Source organism: Dysidea avara, chromosome 9 (assembly GCF_963678975.1).
Source record: "Dysidea avara chromosome 9, odDysAvar1.4, whole genome shotgun sequence".
In the NCBI taxonomy this organism is placed as follows: domain Eukaryota; kingdom Metazoa; phylum Porifera; class Demospongiae; order Dictyoceratida; family Dysideidae; genus Dysidea; species Dysidea avara.
The window spans coordinates 2,076,705-2,097,569 of record NC_089280.1 but is presented as its reverse complement, the minus strand read 5'-3'; the positions used below and the strand labels follow the sequence as shown (position 1 = coordinate 2,097,569).

General features: G+C 37.0%; 1 protein-coding gene across 1 annotated transcript in view; it reads right to left on the bottom strand.

Moving 5' to 3' along the window:
* Positions 1–3,337: 3,337 nt before the first annotated feature.
* Positions 3,338–20,865, bottom strand: part of LOC136265406 (gamma-aminobutyric acid type B receptor subunit 1-like) — a 34,172-nt gene continuing 16,644 nt past the window's right edge. Inside the window, exons 4-15 of the mRNA XM_066060249.1 lie at positions 18,448–18,549; positions 18,318–18,392; positions 15,831–16,022; positions 15,535–15,780; positions 10,030–10,096; positions 8,338–8,436; positions 8,141–8,285; positions 7,163–7,298; positions 6,138–6,245; positions 5,951–6,076; positions 5,508–5,840; positions 3,338–3,781 (exon numbers count right to left, since the gene is read on the bottom strand). Of these exons, the coding sequence (XP_065916321.1) occupies positions 3,578–3,781; positions 5,508–5,840; positions 5,951–6,076; positions 6,138–6,245; positions 7,163–7,298; positions 8,141–8,285; positions 8,338–8,436; positions 10,030–10,096; positions 15,535–15,780; positions 15,831–16,022; positions 18,318–18,392; positions 18,448–18,549 (1,833 nt within the window). The 3' untranslated portion in view covers positions 3,338–3,577. The remainder of the gene's footprint in view (positions 3,782–5,507; positions 5,841–5,950; positions 6,077–6,137; positions 6,246–7,162; positions 7,299–8,140; positions 8,286–8,337; positions 8,437–10,029; positions 10,097–15,534; positions 15,781–15,830; positions 16,023–18,317; positions 18,393–18,447; positions 18,550–20,865) is intronic.

Genomic DNA, 20,865 nt, shown 5'->3' with positions numbered 1-20,865 from the left:
ACTCATGAAAATATGCACATTTTATTACAAATATTCCTGAAATTAAAGCGAACCAAAGTCAAACTAGCTATAAAATTGTCGTTTTGCACCTTCATGCGTACTAAGCGCCTCTAAAATAATTATCACGTGAAGCATTCAGAGCCTTTTAACAGCTTTTAAGACTTCACAACCATCTGCAAAGGCCAAAATGGTAAAAATTAACAGTGAGATACTACTAAGAGGTGTATTATTGCTGCTTCAAAAATGCAACAACTAGCTAACAAGAAAATCTGCAGCTGGCTCTCCCCAACCACCTACAACTTGGCCTATTTGTGCCCCTCCCCTTGCCAGGTCCTGGATCCGCCCCTGTGATGGAACTGTCCATGATTGCCTAGCTATTAGTATATGTAATACTCTGCAGACGCACTGTGAGTTGGCAGTAAAATTTATGCAGTGCATGGAATTGTAGCTAAGGATACAACAGATATGTGGATATAATCGATGTAATTTATGGGTCGGGGGTCTGAGGGCTTTCAATTCCCCAACGAAAATATAGAAGCTCTGAAAGTATTTATATTGCAAATAAATAATCAAGTAGGTACTTACAGCTTTAAGAAAAGGTGACTATTCTAATAGAGTAGTTGGCTGTTCTATTATCTTTCCTGCAAGCATTTTGCAATAAAAGTAAGGGGGATGACCCCTTGGCTTCATCATAATTATGTAGCAAACAACAAATTCTGCTCCAGATAGCTTCTGAATGCTAGACAGAAAGAGTTCATAATTTAACCAACCATGTTTATGACTACAGCTATTTGGGTGGTTTATAACTAGTAGTGTGTGTAATGTAGTATATAATCATGACAGGTATCTTCTACTACCAGAAACTCACCTCTGTGTTTACTGACAGTGCTACTTCCTGTTACGCTCTGTTGAGACATCATGTGTCAAGTGCATGGGGTCACTAGTTTGCATTGGAGGTCATGCATGTCATTCTGTTCCTGAAATGGTCCTACATTCTTTGATCATGAGAGACAGCTATAAATTAACTCTTGCTTATTAACTTCTATTTATCTGGTAGACACAGGGGTGGATCTAGGATTGTTTGAAAGGAGGGTTAAGCCGGACAGGGACATAGGTATAGCTAGCCAGACATTAGAAGATACCAAACCTTCTCACAAAGCCCTAGTGGTAAGATTCATGTAGTATCCATGTTCAAATTAGCTATTTGGAAAAATGACTAGCTACAATTAGTGTGCAAGCCTAGCCTGGTCTGGGGGCATGACCCCCAGGAAATGTTTGAAAATTAGGCCCTATGGAGGTGAATCTGAGAGTGTTTTTAGCAGTTTTTCAGTGGAAAATCAGTTTATCAAAACGCTTTTGGTTTTCCATTAAATCAAGACTGATTGCAATATGTATTGAGTAGTTATCAACTTATCATGTATACATGATAATCTTTTCATTTGTAGCTACCAAGCATTTAGATATAGCTAGTATATACCATAATGCATCGGCTCCTCTTCAAAGCCCCAACTGTCCTTCTTACTGATAAAAATGATGTTGGATCCCACTGGAAGGTTGGGGGTGGGTTCATGAAATTGGAATAATGCTTACCCCAGCCTCAACATCAACAGATTCAAGGCAGACTCTCATTATGGAACACTAGGCTATTATCTTCTAATATAAAGATCATCTGGGATTATGGTGGGATAATGTGTGGAAGAAACATGTATAGCTAAGTAGTAGTGGTGTTGAACGTCACAATTTTTAGTATGCATGCTCCTTAGCCTAGTAACACTTTGTTAGTCTTAGCACCAATAAAGTGTACTGAAAAGCAGAATGCAGTGAAGGGTATACTAGTAGCTACTAGCTAGTCAACTGGAATTTCTTAGCAAATTGCAACTATATTTGCACTTATGGGGTTTCTGAATTTGCTGTTGTGATAGTCAACTTATTTCTAGATCTGCCTGGTTACAAAGACTGATCTATAGCTAACTACTAATACCAGCACCATAACCCACAGCATGAGGTCATATCAGAAGGTAACTGATACAGATTTTATATTCATAGACAAAAGTGCTATAGCTGCCTTATAAACTTGCAAGAGAGTTGGTAGCTACATATTATAACTACTAAAGCTGATAACTCTAACTAATCAAACCAACTAACACTTTTTGAATCATATAATAACCACACTAATCACCTCTGATAGCCATAGTGGAAAACACTGCTAATTACCTGAATAAAACAAAACCCACAATTAAACTTTTGTAACTAAAGATGCAACCCACAATCGAAACCTTTTCTTGAAGAACTCTGGAAGCTAAACTCTCCTGGAACAGAGTTGAAGACTAGGTATAGTTACATAGACATTATTTGTGTTGGTAGCATAATTCCTGAAATAAATCTGCTTTTGATACACATAGAAGATTTAGGGTTTTATTGGCTAAGTACTAACTTAGAAAGGAAAGGGGGCTACAACCCCCTTAGCCCCTCCCCCCTAAATCTGCCCCTGAGACACTTAATAAGTTACATTTTAATTTTGCAATTAGGCCACTTCAACTAAATCTTATGTTTCTCGGGCGAAATTCTGCCAAATAAAGATCGGTAGGTCGGTAAAATAAAAATATGCTATTTTACTAGCTGAAGAGTGATATTGTGAGTCAAATGGTGGCTAAGCTACGTTACGGTTGCTGTATCACTTGTGAGTAGGCAGCTATATGTTGAGATATTTAGTGTTACTTACTTTTTGAGAGCTTAAAGATAAATTTGCAACTCCTTCGTGGCATTATCACTCTTGCAAGGTGATCACGCGATTAACATAATTATTTTATACTGAAAAACATAGGGTCGGTCGGGTCCGAGAAACAAAAGATTTAGTTGAAGTGGCCTTAGCAAGATTTAACTAACTGAATCTTCTTAATTGCAAAAAAAATAGATTTGATTTTTCAATTAAAGAATGAATATTATAGAGGTCATATCATTTAGTAGGACCAAGTCCTTGGCCATGTGTTTATACAGTATTGGGAGCGGTAGTCTTAATGCTTAACACGCACACACACACACACACACAGTACACATAAGTTCATATGCAATACATAATAGTTACAGTTTGACTGGTCATACTGGAAAAAAGATTGTGTTCATATACTGTATGCATCTACCAGTTATAATGTTGTAAACCAACAGCAATAGTCACTTATAAGGTTTAGCACTAACATGTTATCAAACAAATGGTATAATGTTTATACTAACAAAAAGTGCTTTATAAAACTTGTATACATAATGGCTGCTGTGCAGCTATGTAAAGTAATTCAGAGATCAATGTTGCGCATACCCCACTTTGTGAACATTTTGTAACTGAAGTGTGTAAGACAGTGTTTTATATATGAAAATTAAACATGAAATATACAAAACTAAAGCACACATGTACAAGCCTGAGGTTCAACACAAACTGCAAAACTAGAATGAGTAAAAACGATTTTATTGTAACTGAACACCATTTAGTGTATCAGTGTTACACAAATGATATGGCACACATTCAATGTATTCTGGTCTATTCCATATGGAGTATTGTGATTCTCAAACACAGTTGAAAATGTCATACTTTAGTTTCAGGGTACAAATTTGAAATTGAATTGAGAGATGTTTTCTGTGTCTTTTCATTGTGTGTTACTATAACATCTGAACTTCTTCTATGGAGCTCAAAGTCTATTAGGTCTACACTCTTCCTGCTCCGTAAAGTGTTTGCTACAGACTCATTAATTTTAATAATGAACTGGGGCATTTTCTTCACTCTGTATACCTGTAAGAAATAGTATGATCAATAAAGGTAGTTGTAATTTCACCAAGTAACTAATTATAGTGGTTCACGTATATATTATTATATACTTAGGACTGGAATCTGTCCTATCATACAAGCTACATTCTCATAGTGTCTGTATACATTAGTAGAACTTGTGAGGCTTTAGCCAAATTTAGCTTAATAGCTGTCAATACTATACCAACAAGACATCCCTGTTAACTAACTATACCAGTAGGCAACAACACTTTCTCATATAATAAATTATACTCTACAGTGGAATTTCCCTTATCCAGGTGGTCTGGTACATACTACTATCTGTATCTCAGAAATGTCTGTAACTAAGAATTACATTTAACTTAAATACAAGTAATGTTGCTATTGTTATCAGTTAGTACTATGCAGTTTAGTGGGCAGAGGGGGAAGTCACTACAGAGCATTCATGACCACTTCCCTTGGCTGTAAAAATGCATTATCACCTAGCATTCAAGTGGTAGTTATTAGTAGTAGAATAAACAAGCCACCAAACAGGTAAACAGCAACCTTTTGGCTCCCTCCTTGTGCTTTTATCTAAACCAAGCTTCATTATGGTCATTCAATAAACTACAAGACACATGACCAATTTGGGCTGTCCAGACAATGGAGGTGCCCGGATAATAGAGGTCCAGATAAGGGAGGTTCAACTGTATATAGACTATGGTTATTAGGCATTGGTACTGATTTTCAGAGAAATTATTTGTGAAAATTACTATCACACAGTTGGTAGTACTGTAGTACAGTAGGAATGTTGCTCAACACCAACTGGAATCCTACGCAAAGAATATTGGATATCACAAATCTTGGTCAAGAATCTGAAATCTCTGGGTAAATGGAATCTCAACAAATCTTTATGATTTTGATAATTTCCATGGGGCAGGACTAGTAACCTCCAGGAGGCTGTGCCAAAGATTTAGGCACCCAAAGTCCCACCTGGACCTTCACCCACAATACAAGCCATGGACAATTGGCATTTGCTTCCCCAGTTACACCAGGTACCCATTGATGTTTTAGCTGGGTGGGCTGCTTTCCCAGGTCACTAGATCCATACTTAAACAGCTGGGTAACCTGGAGCAATGTGAGTAACGTTCTTTACTCAAGGAACAACGACAATACCAAATTGACGTAACTGGGCATTAAACCGTGAACCTATTAATTACCACACTGATACTTTATCCACTTTACTATGCTGCCTCACACACAGAGACAGGCAGGCAGGCTGGCTGGCAAGGTAGGCAGGCAGGCAGGCAGGCAGGCAGGCAGGCAGGCAGGCAGGCAGGCAGGCAGGCAGGCAGGCAGGCAGGCAGGCAGGCAGGCAGGCAGGCAGGCAGGCAGGCAGGCAGGCAGGCAGGCAGGCAGGCAGGCAGGCAGGCAGGCAGGCAGGCAGGCAGGCAGGCAGGCAGGCAGGCAGGCAGGCAGGCAGGCAGGCAGGCAGGCAGGCAGGCAGGCAAAGCAGGTACATGGGTGGGGCAGGTGGGGGCTAAATATCTAGCTTTGGCCTTGGCTGTTTGCAAATGTAAGCGTTCCTAATGCTGTATACTTGAAAGTTAGATGCACTAAGATCATTCTGTAAAAAGTGATTTTGTCATGTATCTCATTTCTATATATGATAGCTTTTAATGGCAGCATTTTGGATGGTGCCCCTCAAAAAATACCCAGCTATATTATCCACTGTACAGAGTAGCAACTGTACCTTAGGAATGAACAACAAATAGATCATTGGAAACATCCACAGACAATCACGAAGTGTAATCACCAATAATACTCCTTCTTGTTGTTCATTCAAATGAAAAATGATCACAACAACTTGACAAATAGAGGACAACAGGACAGCTAGTATTGTTGTCAGGTTGATCACAGCAGATTCAAGAAGTTTATGATAAACACCAATATTTTTCTGAGTCTGATAAGTTACTAGTATACTAAACAATGCTAGTAGAACATATTCAATGTAACAAACTCCTAAGAATACAAACTCATGATCTCCACTGCAATCTTCATATATTTCTACTGTCATAAAATCATCCTGGAGTAATAGAAAGGAATCAACAATGTTAGTTACGTTTGTGAAACATCAAGATTGATAACCATGAAATTTCACAAATTATATTATACAAAAACTAAAGAAAACATTACCTCATTCACAATCTCATGTTGACGTAACTTCAGTGGAAATGCTGCAACTTGGACAATTAATACTACTAAGATTGGCACTACTATAACTGCTACCATCAGAAGTAAATATTGATCATCCAAATGTTTCTGTGCAGTATAGTGACTCACATAAATATGTACCAAATCACATTGCTAAAGTAACACTTACACGTTTTGTTAAAGTCCTGTTGGCAAAGATTCTGTAAAGTCTCCAAATTTTAGCAAATAGTGTACCAAAAGCAACTACAAATGCTAAATTGTAAGTCCAGTTTCTTGCCTGTGTACATGTAATACTTGTAACACAATGATGAGAGCTTTGCCTGTTCTACATGCCAATGTCCAAAAGGCACAGGCCCGAGGGATAAGGGCATACGTATTAGGGATGGGAAATTATTCAATTACCATGATAATTGTAATTGTTTTATTGGCAATAATCAAGATTGTGTACTTTCCATTGACTAGTGGTAATTGAAATCAGCAATTATTGTACAATAATCGTGATAGTCAGAGAAATATTGTAAAATTGCAATGTAATTTTACCATTTAATTAACAACTCATGATTTGTTTAGTGTTTTTTATTACAAGAGTTGAGTGGACAATAATCGTGATAATCATGGTATTTGTTATGATGATGATCGTACAGCTAAATATCAATATTGGCCATCACTAATGCGCATAAGGAAACTCCATATTACAGCTGATATGTAACACTTGCATAGCAGACTAATAGCTCACTTGAGCAAACAATCACCTAAGCAAATACAAATTCATCCAATGGATTTATTTTGCCTAAAACAATTGATTATAGGTCTACAGCTGATATAGGTCCTGCTATGCTTATCAATATGAACAGACATATCCTAGGAATATCACTGAAAATATGCAGTAAGTGAGTGAAATGTTTTCACCAAGGCTATTGAGTCATCATTTGCAAGCATGCTGAAATGCTTGTGAATAAGCTTATAGCACCAGTACCAAATGTTTCCCAACTTGTAGGATAGCAAGGATAACAAAACACCTGGATCATTTGAGTGGTTTTATGGTTGTTAATTCATTACCACAAGTCTTAACTTTTATATAATTAGCTAGCTGCAGTAGCTGGTCTACATTTGCATTGGTTTATGCTAGGTGTCTCCTTTGACTTGCCCATGCACTGTGTTACATAAACTAGTTAAACAGGTGAGTTAACTCACATTACAAATAGTTGTAGTGACAACTTCAGACATATCATCATCTAGTTTAATAACATGTAGGAGGGTACCAACAAACCCTACCAAAACTGCTACTAAAATTAGTGAATTGAGTCGGTAACTACTTTTTCTTACAACTCTAAAGGAATAAAGAACACTTATAGCAAAGATAATCTAGGTACTACACAAAATAAGGATGGAATTACTTTATAGTAAGAATTAACAAAGTAGATAGAAACCAACCCATGTACAAATTTATTACTACAAAGACACACAGTAGTGTGTGCAGCCAAGAAAGCTGGCACGCCAAACCGTGAGTATATTGACAGGAAGAAAGAAAACAGTATTTTCACGCATGCATAGCTCCATGGCTCCTTCTCCAATACACACCATTTTTGCATTATGGCTGTCTGCCAGGTAAGGGTACAGCAAGTGCTTGAATTCACAACAGCCATTTGTGAGATATGAACGTTCAAAGTTTCAATTTAATTTCTTCATTTTTCCTCCTTATGTTGTAGGGCTTTGATACACTTTACAAAAATTGCTATAAAATGCAAGCATGCATGTAACTCAATTGCCTTGTTGTTTAAGACAAATGAAGAGCATATAAAGGTGAATTCACGTACCAAGTTTGCTGTGAATATGATGAATATCCAAGAAGCTATTGAGACATCTCCATCAAGTAATGACAGTGGAAAGTTCACTTAACCAGGCTGCCCTTGTCATAACTGTTACCCCCTGAGTTTTGCAATGACTTAAAGACTTATATAATTACACCTATGCATTATATCATACATGATTTCTACACAGTACACAATATAATATTATAACAGCCTATTAAAATAGTTTTTAACTTTATGCATATGTGTAGCTACATGGCCATATGTCTTTGTTAACGTGGACCAATGTAAATAAAGCATGTAAGACTTACCTCAAAATTATTATGTGTTGCATATTGAACCTGTATACTAGCTGACTTACGGGTGTTTTCTGTAGTAGAGGTTAAACATGAAGAAGGAGATAGTTGATAATATTCCAATAGAAGATACAACACCAGTTATTATAAATTCTACCAAACTGCTTTCTCTAACAATTGGAACAGGAGAATCTCTAGGTACATCTCCACCTAGGGAGATGATATAAACTGATAACAGTTATATCATTATAGTTGTACATACCTTGCCAGATAAAGTTACTGTTGTTTGATACTAATATTAACTTGTCAGAATCATTAGTTTGTAATGGATCAAATACTAATACTGGTTCAGCAACACCATCTAAAATACATCATGATAACGTTGTAATGGAAGAATGTGAAATTTACAAGCTAGTAGGGATAAAAACTGCTTAAACAAGGAAGATTGCATAAATTTAATCCCTAAAGTAAGGATTAAAGCTAGTTGACAATCCCCCCTGTTTCATCACATTTTATTGTAATAATCTCTAATAGTTTTTGTAAAATTGTTAACTTTTTTGTAGCATAACTGTATTATAATGAACTAAGTTCTACTGTAAATGATGAAAGTTTGGCATGACTAAAGTTTGGTGAATTTGGCTAATCAAGGAAATTTGCCAACATTATTTGGCCAATTTAGCTATTTTATATTCTTCAATATTGACTATGCGGCAAATTCACCAAACTATCAGTCTATGGCCTCACATGCTGATATGTCAAACTCAAGTCGCGCCAAAATTTCATTGTTAACGGTATATACTGCATCAAAGGAAAGAACAGCATCAACTAAATTCTGTAGCAATAGCTCATATTGAATTATACTTGTCTGAACATATCAGTTAGGTGGCGGTGGTGCTAGGTCAGTCAGTCAGTTAGTCAATATAAAAGTTAGACTCTTTATGGTGTATTTTGGAGGTGTCTAAATAACTTATACTATAGCTAGGAGCTCATAAGCGCTGCAAAGCACAAATAACCTTTCATGTTTATTTTGTGTATTAACATTTGTATCGCTGATCTCCTGTAAATTAATTTTTAAACCCATACCAACAGTCATGGGTGGAGTAGTGGGCTTGTTTCTACCAGGAGCTTATGAGCCGCCGAAGGCGCATGAAACTTGGTTCCATCACAATCCAAATTACGTCACGTTTTTTGAATAAATTGCAAAGAGTATCACGCACAATTAGTATACAGTGTTGACAAATGAGATTTTGCTTTCCTTATATGGAAACTGATCACTAACGAATCCGGATTTCAATGGCACCAAGCAGGCAGCATAAGTTTTATGCTCCTTTGCCGCCTTCGGCGGCTCATAAGCTCCTGTTTCTACTAATTGCTAGGGTTGCAATGAATATCAAATCTATATATATATGTGGATGTCTTATAAATGAATGCTGAACTATTTGGTAAATGCAAAAGTGTTAGAAATCAGCTACATAATGCCACATAGCTATATGGCCACTTTCTCTCTTGCAAAATTAATGGTGGTATTGTTATAATCAATTTACATGGCAGAGCAGTCCATCTTGTAGAAATATAGCCGGTAACTATCACCACTACACTTGTAATTTACTAGTAAATGAATGTCCGGACGAATTGAATATTTGTTGCAGCGCTACTAATTTTAATACTACATTTCTCTGTTACAAGCAGCTGTCAACAGTGTCAAGGTACGACAACTACATAGGGTCTAAACAAGCTAAATTTGGGGAGTAACTTGAAGGTCCTGTGTCATGGTGCCTTAATATGCTTTTCTCAAACACCATGACACAATGCCTTTTGAGTTACTAAATTATGTCTGAAGCATAATTATTACCAATTGATTGATAGTGCCTCAATAAAGAATCTTCAGGCTAATAAATTCCATAAATTTTTGTGATTTACTATTGGTTTAAGTAACTGATGTTTCAATACTTACTTTGGTACTGCGTAACTAGTAGAGATGCAAGTCGGGTAGTGTTGCCATCTTCAAAGGACACCTTTCCCTAATAAGTAATATTTCAGATCAATATTATGTGTTATTACTGACACAACAATCTAGACACCTGATAGTGTGTTGTATGGCCAAGTGTGGGCACATGACAAACAAGTGTGTATTTTACAAGAATCAAGAAAATGCTGTCTCGTGCATGTATAGCTCAATAGTTCCTAACCAGAAATTATCCTTGTGGAAACTCCCTTGGGATGGGAATATTCTATTTTTAATTTGAACTGATCTGCCTAGCTATCACTGAGATATGTGCCTTTGAAGTTCGTCTAATTTTCTTCTTATTTTTCTTCTTCCACTCAGAAAAATTGCTATAGCTCATGTTTGCTTTGGTCGATTTACTTCAAATTTTGGGGGGAGGGGGGCAGTAGAAGCATCATAAAGCACATTTACAGTTCAGTTTTTGTACAGACTGCATAAAATACAGGGTAGTAAGGTGTAATTGCTTTAAAATACAAAAGATTTTTTTTTGTAACAGTAAGGCTTTACTGCTGCTGATTTTTCATACATGCAACATTTCTGATAAAATGAATCATCTACAGACTGGCTATGCTGAGTAGTAGACAGGTGCACTGGAACATTGAACTTTTGTATGCATACAGAATTTCTTTAATAAAAATCTTCATTAAGTGTTAGAATCACTTAAGAATAAGCTATGCAATTTAGCAGCAAATCTGGGATAATCCTAATATGTCATGAATATATAAGAATTGTCAGAATGTTCCATAGGAATATATTACAAATGATTCGGTCCAAAATGATGAGTGGAGTTCCATTGTACCAATCTTCATTTGGTATCATCCGGTTCACCAAGAGCTACTCTTTCTGAAGTCTGTAATCCTTTTTTTGAGCAAAAAGATATGTGAGTATAAATTGTAAATATACAATAGAAGCTATTCAATTTTATAGTGAACAAATTGGTGCACCTGGAGCAAATCTCCATAAACTTCTCCATGGATAAAAATGATTCATTATCACACCTAGCTACTAGACAATCTGATGAAAGGAATGAGCTGAAAATTGAAATAGCACATGTACAATCGAATAATACCAAGAGTGAATAATAAAAAAGGGAAGCCTATGGACTTGAAGCCCTCATTTTTGATAGGCCATACTGAAGTTAGACACTCGATCTCCTCTTTTGTTATTCACTCTTGTTCTAATAGTGTAGGTTCAGCTACAAACAAGTCATCTTGTGCAGAGTTTAACTACAACACCCCGTAGAGAGCTATATATTTCAAGTTACCCTGTAAAGAGTTCAACTATGTTTTAAGCCACCATGAAGAGAGTTCAGCTACAAAAAAGCCATCCAGTATAGAGAGTTCAGCTACACTACTAGTCTCCCTCACATTTGATTTCACAACTTTTTCACCCTGGCTTTTTTGAACTTTATTCATAACTAGACTGTTTTTGATATACGTAGATATCACTCCTTTTGTAATTACCCAACACACAGCCATAAGCCAGCTTTGGGACTGCATGAGTTTTTTCTTTATTGTGAGAAGAAGTGAGGAGAAAAATTCTGATTTGAAATAATTAGCTATCAAGACATACGGTAGTGTGTCGTGCGGCCCAAGAAGCCGGCGCGCAACACCCATGAGTATATTGACAGAAAGAAAGAAAGCGCAATTGTCGCACCTCCGTAGCTCTGTGCTGCCTTGATGAAACAAGACAATTTTTGCTGTGGACACTCCCTCCAACTTCAGCACTCCACATTCCAAATTTGAGCGCAATCGCTTCAAGCGTTCCCGAGATATGCGACTTCAAAGATTGGCTTAGTTTCTTAGTTTTTTTTTCTTCCTCTTTTCGCACACTTACAAAAACTGCTATACAATGCGAACGCCATATTCGATTGCCTTGAAATTTCACACACAGAAGCGGGGGATGGGTATAAAGGCGCATCTCAGTACCAACTTTGGCTGGAATACGATAAACAGGCAAAGAGTTATGAGCGATTATTCACGAAAAATAACACCAATATGTTGTCACGCCTACAGCGTAAACCGTGTATGGGAAGAAGCTGAAAATCGGTGGGTGAACAGGTTAACTATTGAACCTCAAACCTTTTGTGGTTTAAAAGAAATCGAGCTTAAAACCAGGAAGATACAATCTGGTTCTGTAAGAAAATCTCTCTATTGGCATGTGATGGGCTCTAGTTTATTACTGGTCCCAAATCGCTGTCTGCCATCATTGAATCAAACTGCTACCAGAGCCCATCACAATTAGAAATTTAATCATATACAATCTTCAGTAAACACATATCTCTATTCATTCCTACCCAGAACTATTCCCCATTGGAACGATCTATGCATCCCAAATCTATCTACCGTTTATCTTGAAACATTTAAACAATCAACTACTACTTTATAATTGTAACTTAGCACTTATTGTATTTATTGTAACTTAGCACTGATTGTATTTATTGTAACTTAGCACTCACTGTAATGTAGTACTCATTGTAATCTAGCACTTATTGTAACTTATCACTTACTGTAATTTAGCACTGATTGTAACCTAACACCTATTGTAACATAGCACTTATTGTAACTTAGTACTAATCATTATTGTAACTGGAACTAGGCACTTATGTTATTGTAACTTAAACTAGACACTTATGTGTACGTACCTTGTACATTAGCCTAAAAACCCTGTTGGGTGTTTGCTAATCAATAAATAAATAAATAAATATAACAAAAAAACCAACAGTGTGTAACAATTACACAATCGAGATTAGCTATTAAAAAACGACTGTTTGCCACGCCTACCAGATAAACCGCTTGGGGTAATGCTTTGAAAATCACTGTACAGATGGAGTAATCATCTTAGAAAGGCTCTTCAATGGTGTAGAAGGATCAGACTTAAAGCCACGGAGTTATAACACGAAATCCAACTTGGTGCAGCAAGTGCGAGATCGAGATACTCTAATAGAGCAGTCGCCCTGAAGAGAATTCAAGAGATCAACTAGAAACAAGTCACCTGTAGAGAGATCAGCTACAAACAATTCACCCTAAAGGGAGATCAGCTAGAAGAAGTTACCTTGTAGAGAGTTCAGCTACAAAGAAACCATCATGTAGAGAGTTCAGCTGCAAACAAATCACCTGTAGAGAGTTCAGCTACAAACAATTCACCCTGTAGGGAGATCAGCTAGAAGAAGTTACCTTGCAGAGAGTTCAGCTACAAAGAAACCATCATGTAGAGAGTTCAGCTACAAACAAATCTCCCTCTAGAGAGATCAGCTAGAAGAAGTTACCTTGTAGAGAGTTCAGCTACAAAGAAACCATCATGTAGAGAGTTCAGCTGCAAACAAGTCACCCTGTAGAGAGATCAGCTACAATCAATTCATCCTGTAGAGACATCAGCTAGAAGAAGTTACCTTGTAGAGAGTTCAGCTACAAAGAAACCATCATGTAGAGAGTTCAGCTGCAAACAAATCACCTTTAGAGAGTTCAGCTACAAACAATTCACCCTGTAGGGAGATAAGCTAGAAGAAGTTACCTTGTGGGGAGTTCATGCAACTATGGAAAGAGATAGTTCAGCTACAAGAAATCACCTTGTAGAGTTCAGCTACAAAGAAACCACCATGTAGAGAGTTCAGCTACAAACAAATCGCCCTGTAGAGAGATCAACAGAAGAAGTTACCTTGCAGAGAGTTCAGCTACAAAGAAACCATCATGTAGAGAGTTCAGCTACAAACAAATCTCCCTGTAGAGAGATCAGCTAGAAGAAGTTACCTTGTAGAGAGTTCAGCTACAAAGAAACCATCATGTAGAGAGTTCAGCTGCAAACAAATCACCTGTAGAGAGTTCAGCTACAAACAAATCTCCCTGTAGAGAGATCAGCTAGAAGAAGTTCCTTGTAGAGAGTTCAGCTTCAAACAAATCACCCTGTAGAAAGATCAGTTAGAAGAAGTTACCTTGTAGAGAGTTCAGCTACAAAGAAACCATTTTGTAAAGAGCTCAGCTGCAAACAAATCACCTGTACAGAATTCAGCTACGAACAAATCACCCTGTAGAGAGATCAGCTAGAAGAAGTTACCTTGTAGATAGTTCAGCTACAAACAAATCTCCCTGTAGAGAGATCAGCTAGAAGAAATTACCTTGTAGAGAGTTCAGCTACAAAGAAACCACCATGTAGAGATTTCAGCTGCAAACAAATCACCCTGTAGAAAATTCAGCCACAAACAAATTGCCCTGTAGAAAGATCAGTTAGAAGAAGTTACCTTGTAGAGAGTTCAGCTACGAAGAAACCATTCTGTAAAGAGCTCAGCAGCAAACAAATCACCTGTACAGAATTCAGCTACAAACAATCACCCTGTAGAGAGATCAGCTAGAAGAAGTTACCTTGTAGATCATTCAGCTACAAACAATTCACCCTGTAGAGAGAGCATCTAGAAGAAGTCACCTTGTAGAGTGTTCAGTTACAAAGAAACCACCATGGAGATTTCTGTATTAAATATATGTATTATATATATAATTTGTACATTTACTGATAAAATAATTTAAAGTACATCAACTTCATCTTTTCTACTTCTGTGGTAAAGAAAAAAGATAGGTTAAAAAAGTCCCAAAGCCGGCCTATGGCCGGCTTTGGGGTATACAAATACAAAAAGAAATGAAATCTAATCCAAAACAGCCAAGCTGTAAAAAAAGTGTGCGGCCCTCAAAATGGCTATGGTGAAAAAAGATGTGAAATCCAAGGTTACGGCCAAGAAATGGCTGTGATGGTAGGTTAATGGTAAAAATTTTAATAATGACAATTCAGGTGAATTTTGTGCCACAGCACACTTTTTTTACAGCTTGGCTGTTTTTGATTAGATATAGTTGTTAATTATAATCTTATCTACTAAAAAGACAATTTGTTATATATCTCCTGTGGAACTCTCAACAGAGTGATTTCTCGTATCTCATAATGAACCCTCTACTGGGTGACTTGTAATACCGTATTTGAATTCTGTACCTGTTGAATGTGTTGAGTTTAAATTAAGAATCAACTTAAATCTACCAGGAGAGTTATAATGTTATTGAATTCTCTATGTAACAGGGAGACTTGTAATGCAATGTATTGTAGCTCAACTCTTTACAGGAAGACTTGTAATGTAACTGAACTCTCTATAGTCAGGGAGACTTGTAATATAGCTGAACTCTCCACTGAATGACTTGTGAAATGTATAGCTGAACTCTCTACAGAGACTTGTTACACAGTTGAATTCTCCACTGGGTGACTTGTAATAAGGCTGAACTCTCTATGCGGCCAAGAAAATTAATAGCTATAATGACGTTAATGCCTGATTAACATTGACACCATTGCAACCAATTTTTGGCTGCCACCTTTCTTTTTTCACCCTGGGTTTTTGGAGGTTGCACCCTTTTTTCATAGCTAAGCTATTTTTTTGCATATGTTTACAATACCACACATCTAAGGGATATTGTAACTAACCGATATTCCTTGAAATGCCACATTAGCAACAGCTTCAGTGAACACATTTGCCATTTCAACTGAATCATAAGTGAAGTTTTCCAGTCTTTTCAACTTTCTATCTTCCAGTATTGATATGGATGAGTTTAAGGCAAGAGCAATGGTCCACATTGCATCATATATATAACCATTTCTAATGTCCACATCTGTGTCAACGTTATCTACAGCAGTTTTGCTTTGTAAATCTTTTTGAAATTGTGACACATTCTGTTAATATAATGGAATAAACAATGATCACTTGATCACATAAACCTCACTTTGTTGGACACTAACATTCTTGAGGCATCACTGGTAAGTTCACTGTTATCTAGAATTGCCAATGAATGTTCCAGAGCATTTCTCATTTCTTCAGCACTACAATCAGAGTCAGTGACATTCCACCAGTCTGACTGGAAATATCCAGGAAAGAGCCACACAAAGTTTGGTCCAGTTAGTTTGCTCTTAATAACCTATTTTGAAAGTACATATTGGTCAAGAATCTGGGTACAGTTTCATGGTGACAACCAACATTTCAGTGGTTGTAAATGACAAACAAAGAAATAATATTACCTGTTTAATATAATGTAATTACAAAGACAACTAGTTGCAATTAGTTCATGTGCTTTCTGCTTGCTTACTATACAGGGAATATTGAATAAACAAAATAACAATATATAATGCTTTGTTTAATATCAGTTTGGATGTTTAAGTTCTGGAGGTCATCTGTGGATGTTTTTGTAGATGTTTTGTTTCCAAATTGTGTCCCAGTAACTGTTCTATTAGAACATGCAGACTTGTTGCATTTGTTTGGTTCCTTTTCTTGTAACTACATATGTACCAGATGTCACTCCAGTATCTACAAAATGTGTGCAGTATGATGGCTAACATGGCTATCAATTACATCCATAACCAGTCTCTATTCTCTAAGCATGACAAAAGTTCAGTGGATAAATATCAGATTCGAACTACATTTTGTACTTTGGATGTCCTACTTATGTCTTTATTCGCTGGCTAAGATGCTAATATAAAGGATGAGGCCAAGTACTAAATGCTTTATTATTTGTATAGCACAAGCTAGGAAATTATTTATGGAACGCTCTAGTGGATCAAAGCCCAGTATATAAAACATGTCAACACATCAGCCTCCACATGTTGGCTGTTCACTTACATAGGCTACCAGTACTAGTCCAGGTGAGTGGAATAGTACATGTTATTACCAGTGTTCCAGGTTTCGTGTAGTGTACAACCAGCCTGTTAATTAGTGGAGTAGGTGCTACTCCAGACCTATAGGAATTTTCCTTTTGTAATTACCATAAAATAAATAAATAAATAAATGAGTAATCATTAATCCCATTTCTTTGGACTATAAGCTGCTGATTACTGAGTTCTGCGTTACGATGGCAGCATCATTCTTTAAAGAGTAATTAAAGAAATAAAGCTGAACTTTGTGGGCTGATATATTTGCTCAAATTTGGTAAGTGAACCAGTGTTGAAGCTGAGTCACTACTGTTGACCCGGATGACCCACCGACCTGGATTGTAAATCCTGATAGCAATCTGTGTCAAGCCTGAATTAGAGACATGCACTATATGAAAATTAAACAGGTAAGATTTGTAATTAATGATCAATCTGTGGGTGTGGTTCCACATAAGAATACAGACTGCAAACGATACATTTTCTGATACCTACAAAGTTGAACTCGCTGTACTGATAAATTAGTGTGGTTCAACGTATACTTACAAACAGTATCACACATTACTGATATTAATGTGGGAGTGGCTCACGAAAGAAGCTGGCCCACTGCAAGACTTAGACTATACCTTGTACAATAACACTCTATAGTGGGTGTGGCTCCACAGGTAGCAATTCATGCATACCTGCAGACTGCAATGCTACCGATAAATGGAAGTGGCTGTACGTTAGCCTATGGATACTAATTCCAATAAATGGATGTGGCTCATAAGAAAAAGCTGAACTGCGACTATGACATATTTTAACACACTTTCACATAGTCAAACATTTCACACATGATCTAATCTAGATCAGGCCTAGATAATCTGTAAAGGGGGTCATACCCCAGATGTTACGGATGACCCAACCTGATTTTAACACTGATGTGCTTTCTGAAATCATGCACTATAAAATGGTCCCACTTTGCTGACCTTTTAAAATGGTCCCAATACATTTTAGGGACCACAGAAATACACACGACTGACAATGAATTCATTGTTTTTTCCTATATACTGGTGTGTCTGTGTGTGTGCTGGTTTTCTTAGCCACACAACACACCACTGGATGTCTCGAACATTGCTACAACATAATTATGATGACCACATTTCCCAATGAGAGAACAGCTCATCTGATAGTACAGTAACATCGTGTTTGATGTGTTGGCATTATCTTGAATTTGACTTTTGCACACATACATACGTATAACTGGCTTTGCAAAACCTCAAAACTATGATGGTTATGCCTTTTGGAACATAGTAGAAGGGAATCCAGGGACACCAGAATCTGCCATATCACTCAACAAAGAGGTCAAATTGTAATAATTGATTATTCCTTGTTGGGCTGTCTAAGAGGACACTAGACACTCTCTCAAATAGCTCATACAATATAATGCACAAATAGCACACTACTCTAATAGAAAATACAAGCTTTTATGAACAATCACTCTTGCCATTTGGATAAGCAAACCATAGTGTTTGAATTAATACTTCAGGTCAACATCAGCTATGCGGTGTAGCTAAAATATATAAACTTACCTTACACCAAAAGTTAACTAGTATGTTCAATGGTGATACAGGTGTAAGCAATATCACAATTCTAGCATTGACACTCTATTAACAAAAAACAACATTATTATTATATATTAACAAGTTAATATGATATCACCTTAATCTGTTGGATAACAAAGTCATCTGTTCCATCAGCAAATATCATATTCAAAATTATGTCAACAGTATTGCTCAGGTAATCTATAAAAGTTTTGCCAACCTTTTAAGAAAGCAGAGCACAATGTTGATGGTGCCACATATATTATTAATGTACAGTTAATAACTTCTCAGAGTATATAAATGTTGGCATGAAAGGGACTCAGATTGTGAGTGTACATAATAAAAGAGTATAATAGAAACTGTGACACTATAAGGTGATTGGGCAAAGAAATTTTGAATAATATTTGTGTCATGATCAATATGTAATAGTTATACCACGGGAATGAGTGCTTTGCCTGGTATATATGCACTTGTCCAATGGCTGCAGGCCCGAGGGCAAGTGCATATATACCAGACAAAGCACTCGTGCCCATGGTATAATTAATATGTGCCATGTGAGTTAATCACCTACACATGTGGGAAACTGCTGGCATGCTTCGTGAGTGAATTTATATTAGGATATGTGACTTTCAATAGTGGACATAAAAACGACAAGGCATTGCTGTTCTAAGAGTTCAAACATACGTGCAACGGCACAATCGTATGAAAAGTTCAATTGTGGGTTTGTACAGTGAGCAAGGAGGCATAAGAAATCGAAATGCAACTTGATAATGATGGTTTAATGCTGTTATACTGCCAGGTATTCACTATATGAGTAAGTTATAGCCATGAATAAAATTACAGTCATGCATGAATACCACTCACCATAAATGGCTCAATCTATTTAGCACGCAATATGTAACATCAAGACACAGGACATCAAAACACGACTTGATAATGATGGTTTAACACTGTTATAAGTGCTTCCCAGTATTTACTATAATAAATTATACCCATGAATAAAATTACAGTCGTGCATGAATACCGCTTCACCTCAATCTCCTTTTTTATGCATTACGCAATGTCAAGACAGGTGCCTAGAAGTCATCAAAACAGCACTATAGAACTCACTTGTATTAAAAACAGCTCCATTTTCAGTCAAAGGAACTCCTCAGCATGCTTTGAGAATAGCACTAAGAAACTTAATCCCACAATCGATATCAAGATGTGTGACTAAAATATTATAATGGCACAAAGAAATCTAAGCAAAGGACATCAAAGAAATCTTGGAATGGGTTAACGTGATATATGCACACCTAACTGTACAATATCTTGAGTTTAATGAGATATACGCACCGTCTTAACAAGATATATGCACTTTTTACAGTGTGTATATCTCATTAACTTCCTGAACCAGTGAAATATGTGATATATATATATACCACTTTCGCACCTCACTTCAAAGGGAAGAGAAGGTGTATAAGTGGTATAATAGCATTGCTAGCAGTGCTCAGGAATGCATTAACGAAAATAGGAGGTAGTATATACAACCTCCTATTCTCATTCATTAATGCATTCCAAGCATTCTCAGAAATCATTTGATTTCTTTGATGAAACTGTGTGATCTCCTCTCCTTTAATATAGCGACACTTCACAGGATCAATAGTGGGTTTTAGTTTTTGTAAAGTGAGCCAAGGCATAGATCGTGGACTTGGGGAAGAAGATAGTTCATTGTTTTACTGAACAAAGAAGGTCACAGGTTAGTTTATATTGAACATGTTGCATTCAATAGTCACATGGCGATGTCCCGCAGACACTGGGTGTGGCGCTTAATTGATTTGGCCATTAGTGTTAATACAGACACTTTACAAAAACTTGCAATTCAAATCCGTAAAGCGTATTTCGTAAAGCATAATTCGTGAAAACCATCTCGCTAGCTGGATTGTCCACGGGTTCATTTAATAACACAATGCTACAAATACTTTGTATCCTTGCCTCAGTAGTCATCCTGTAGCTACAGCAATTATGACCTTAGCACTCAGCAGGCTCTAGCTAACAATTATTTAATGGTCACGTGAGCACGCTTTTTGCTTTGGAAAATTGCATGGAGTAGGAAAGTGTCTGTAGTATTCACTACTTTAGTTTATTCATGGCTAGTAAAGTAAGTACTTTAGTATAGTTGAATCGTCTTTACATTGCTGTTTTGACACCTGGCGCGATGTCACACACCTGTAGTGACTGGACGTGGCACTTAATTGGCTAGGCCATTATAGCGATGTAAACATATTCACTGCTTTAGTTTATTCATGGCTAGTATAGTAAGTACTTTATAGTGCACTTAAGCTTCATTATGAGCTGTTCAGCTCGTATTTGGGCTTCCTGTGTTTAATTGCGTACCCACAATCGAAGCGATCTGCATGCTTGTGACGATACACTTACGTTCGGCCTCTCAGCAGTGCCTTGCTCTTACGACGTTACCCACAATCGAAAGTCACATAGTCCCATATAAATACACTCGCAAAGCATTCCTGCAGTTTCCATGTACACTTGCAGGTGA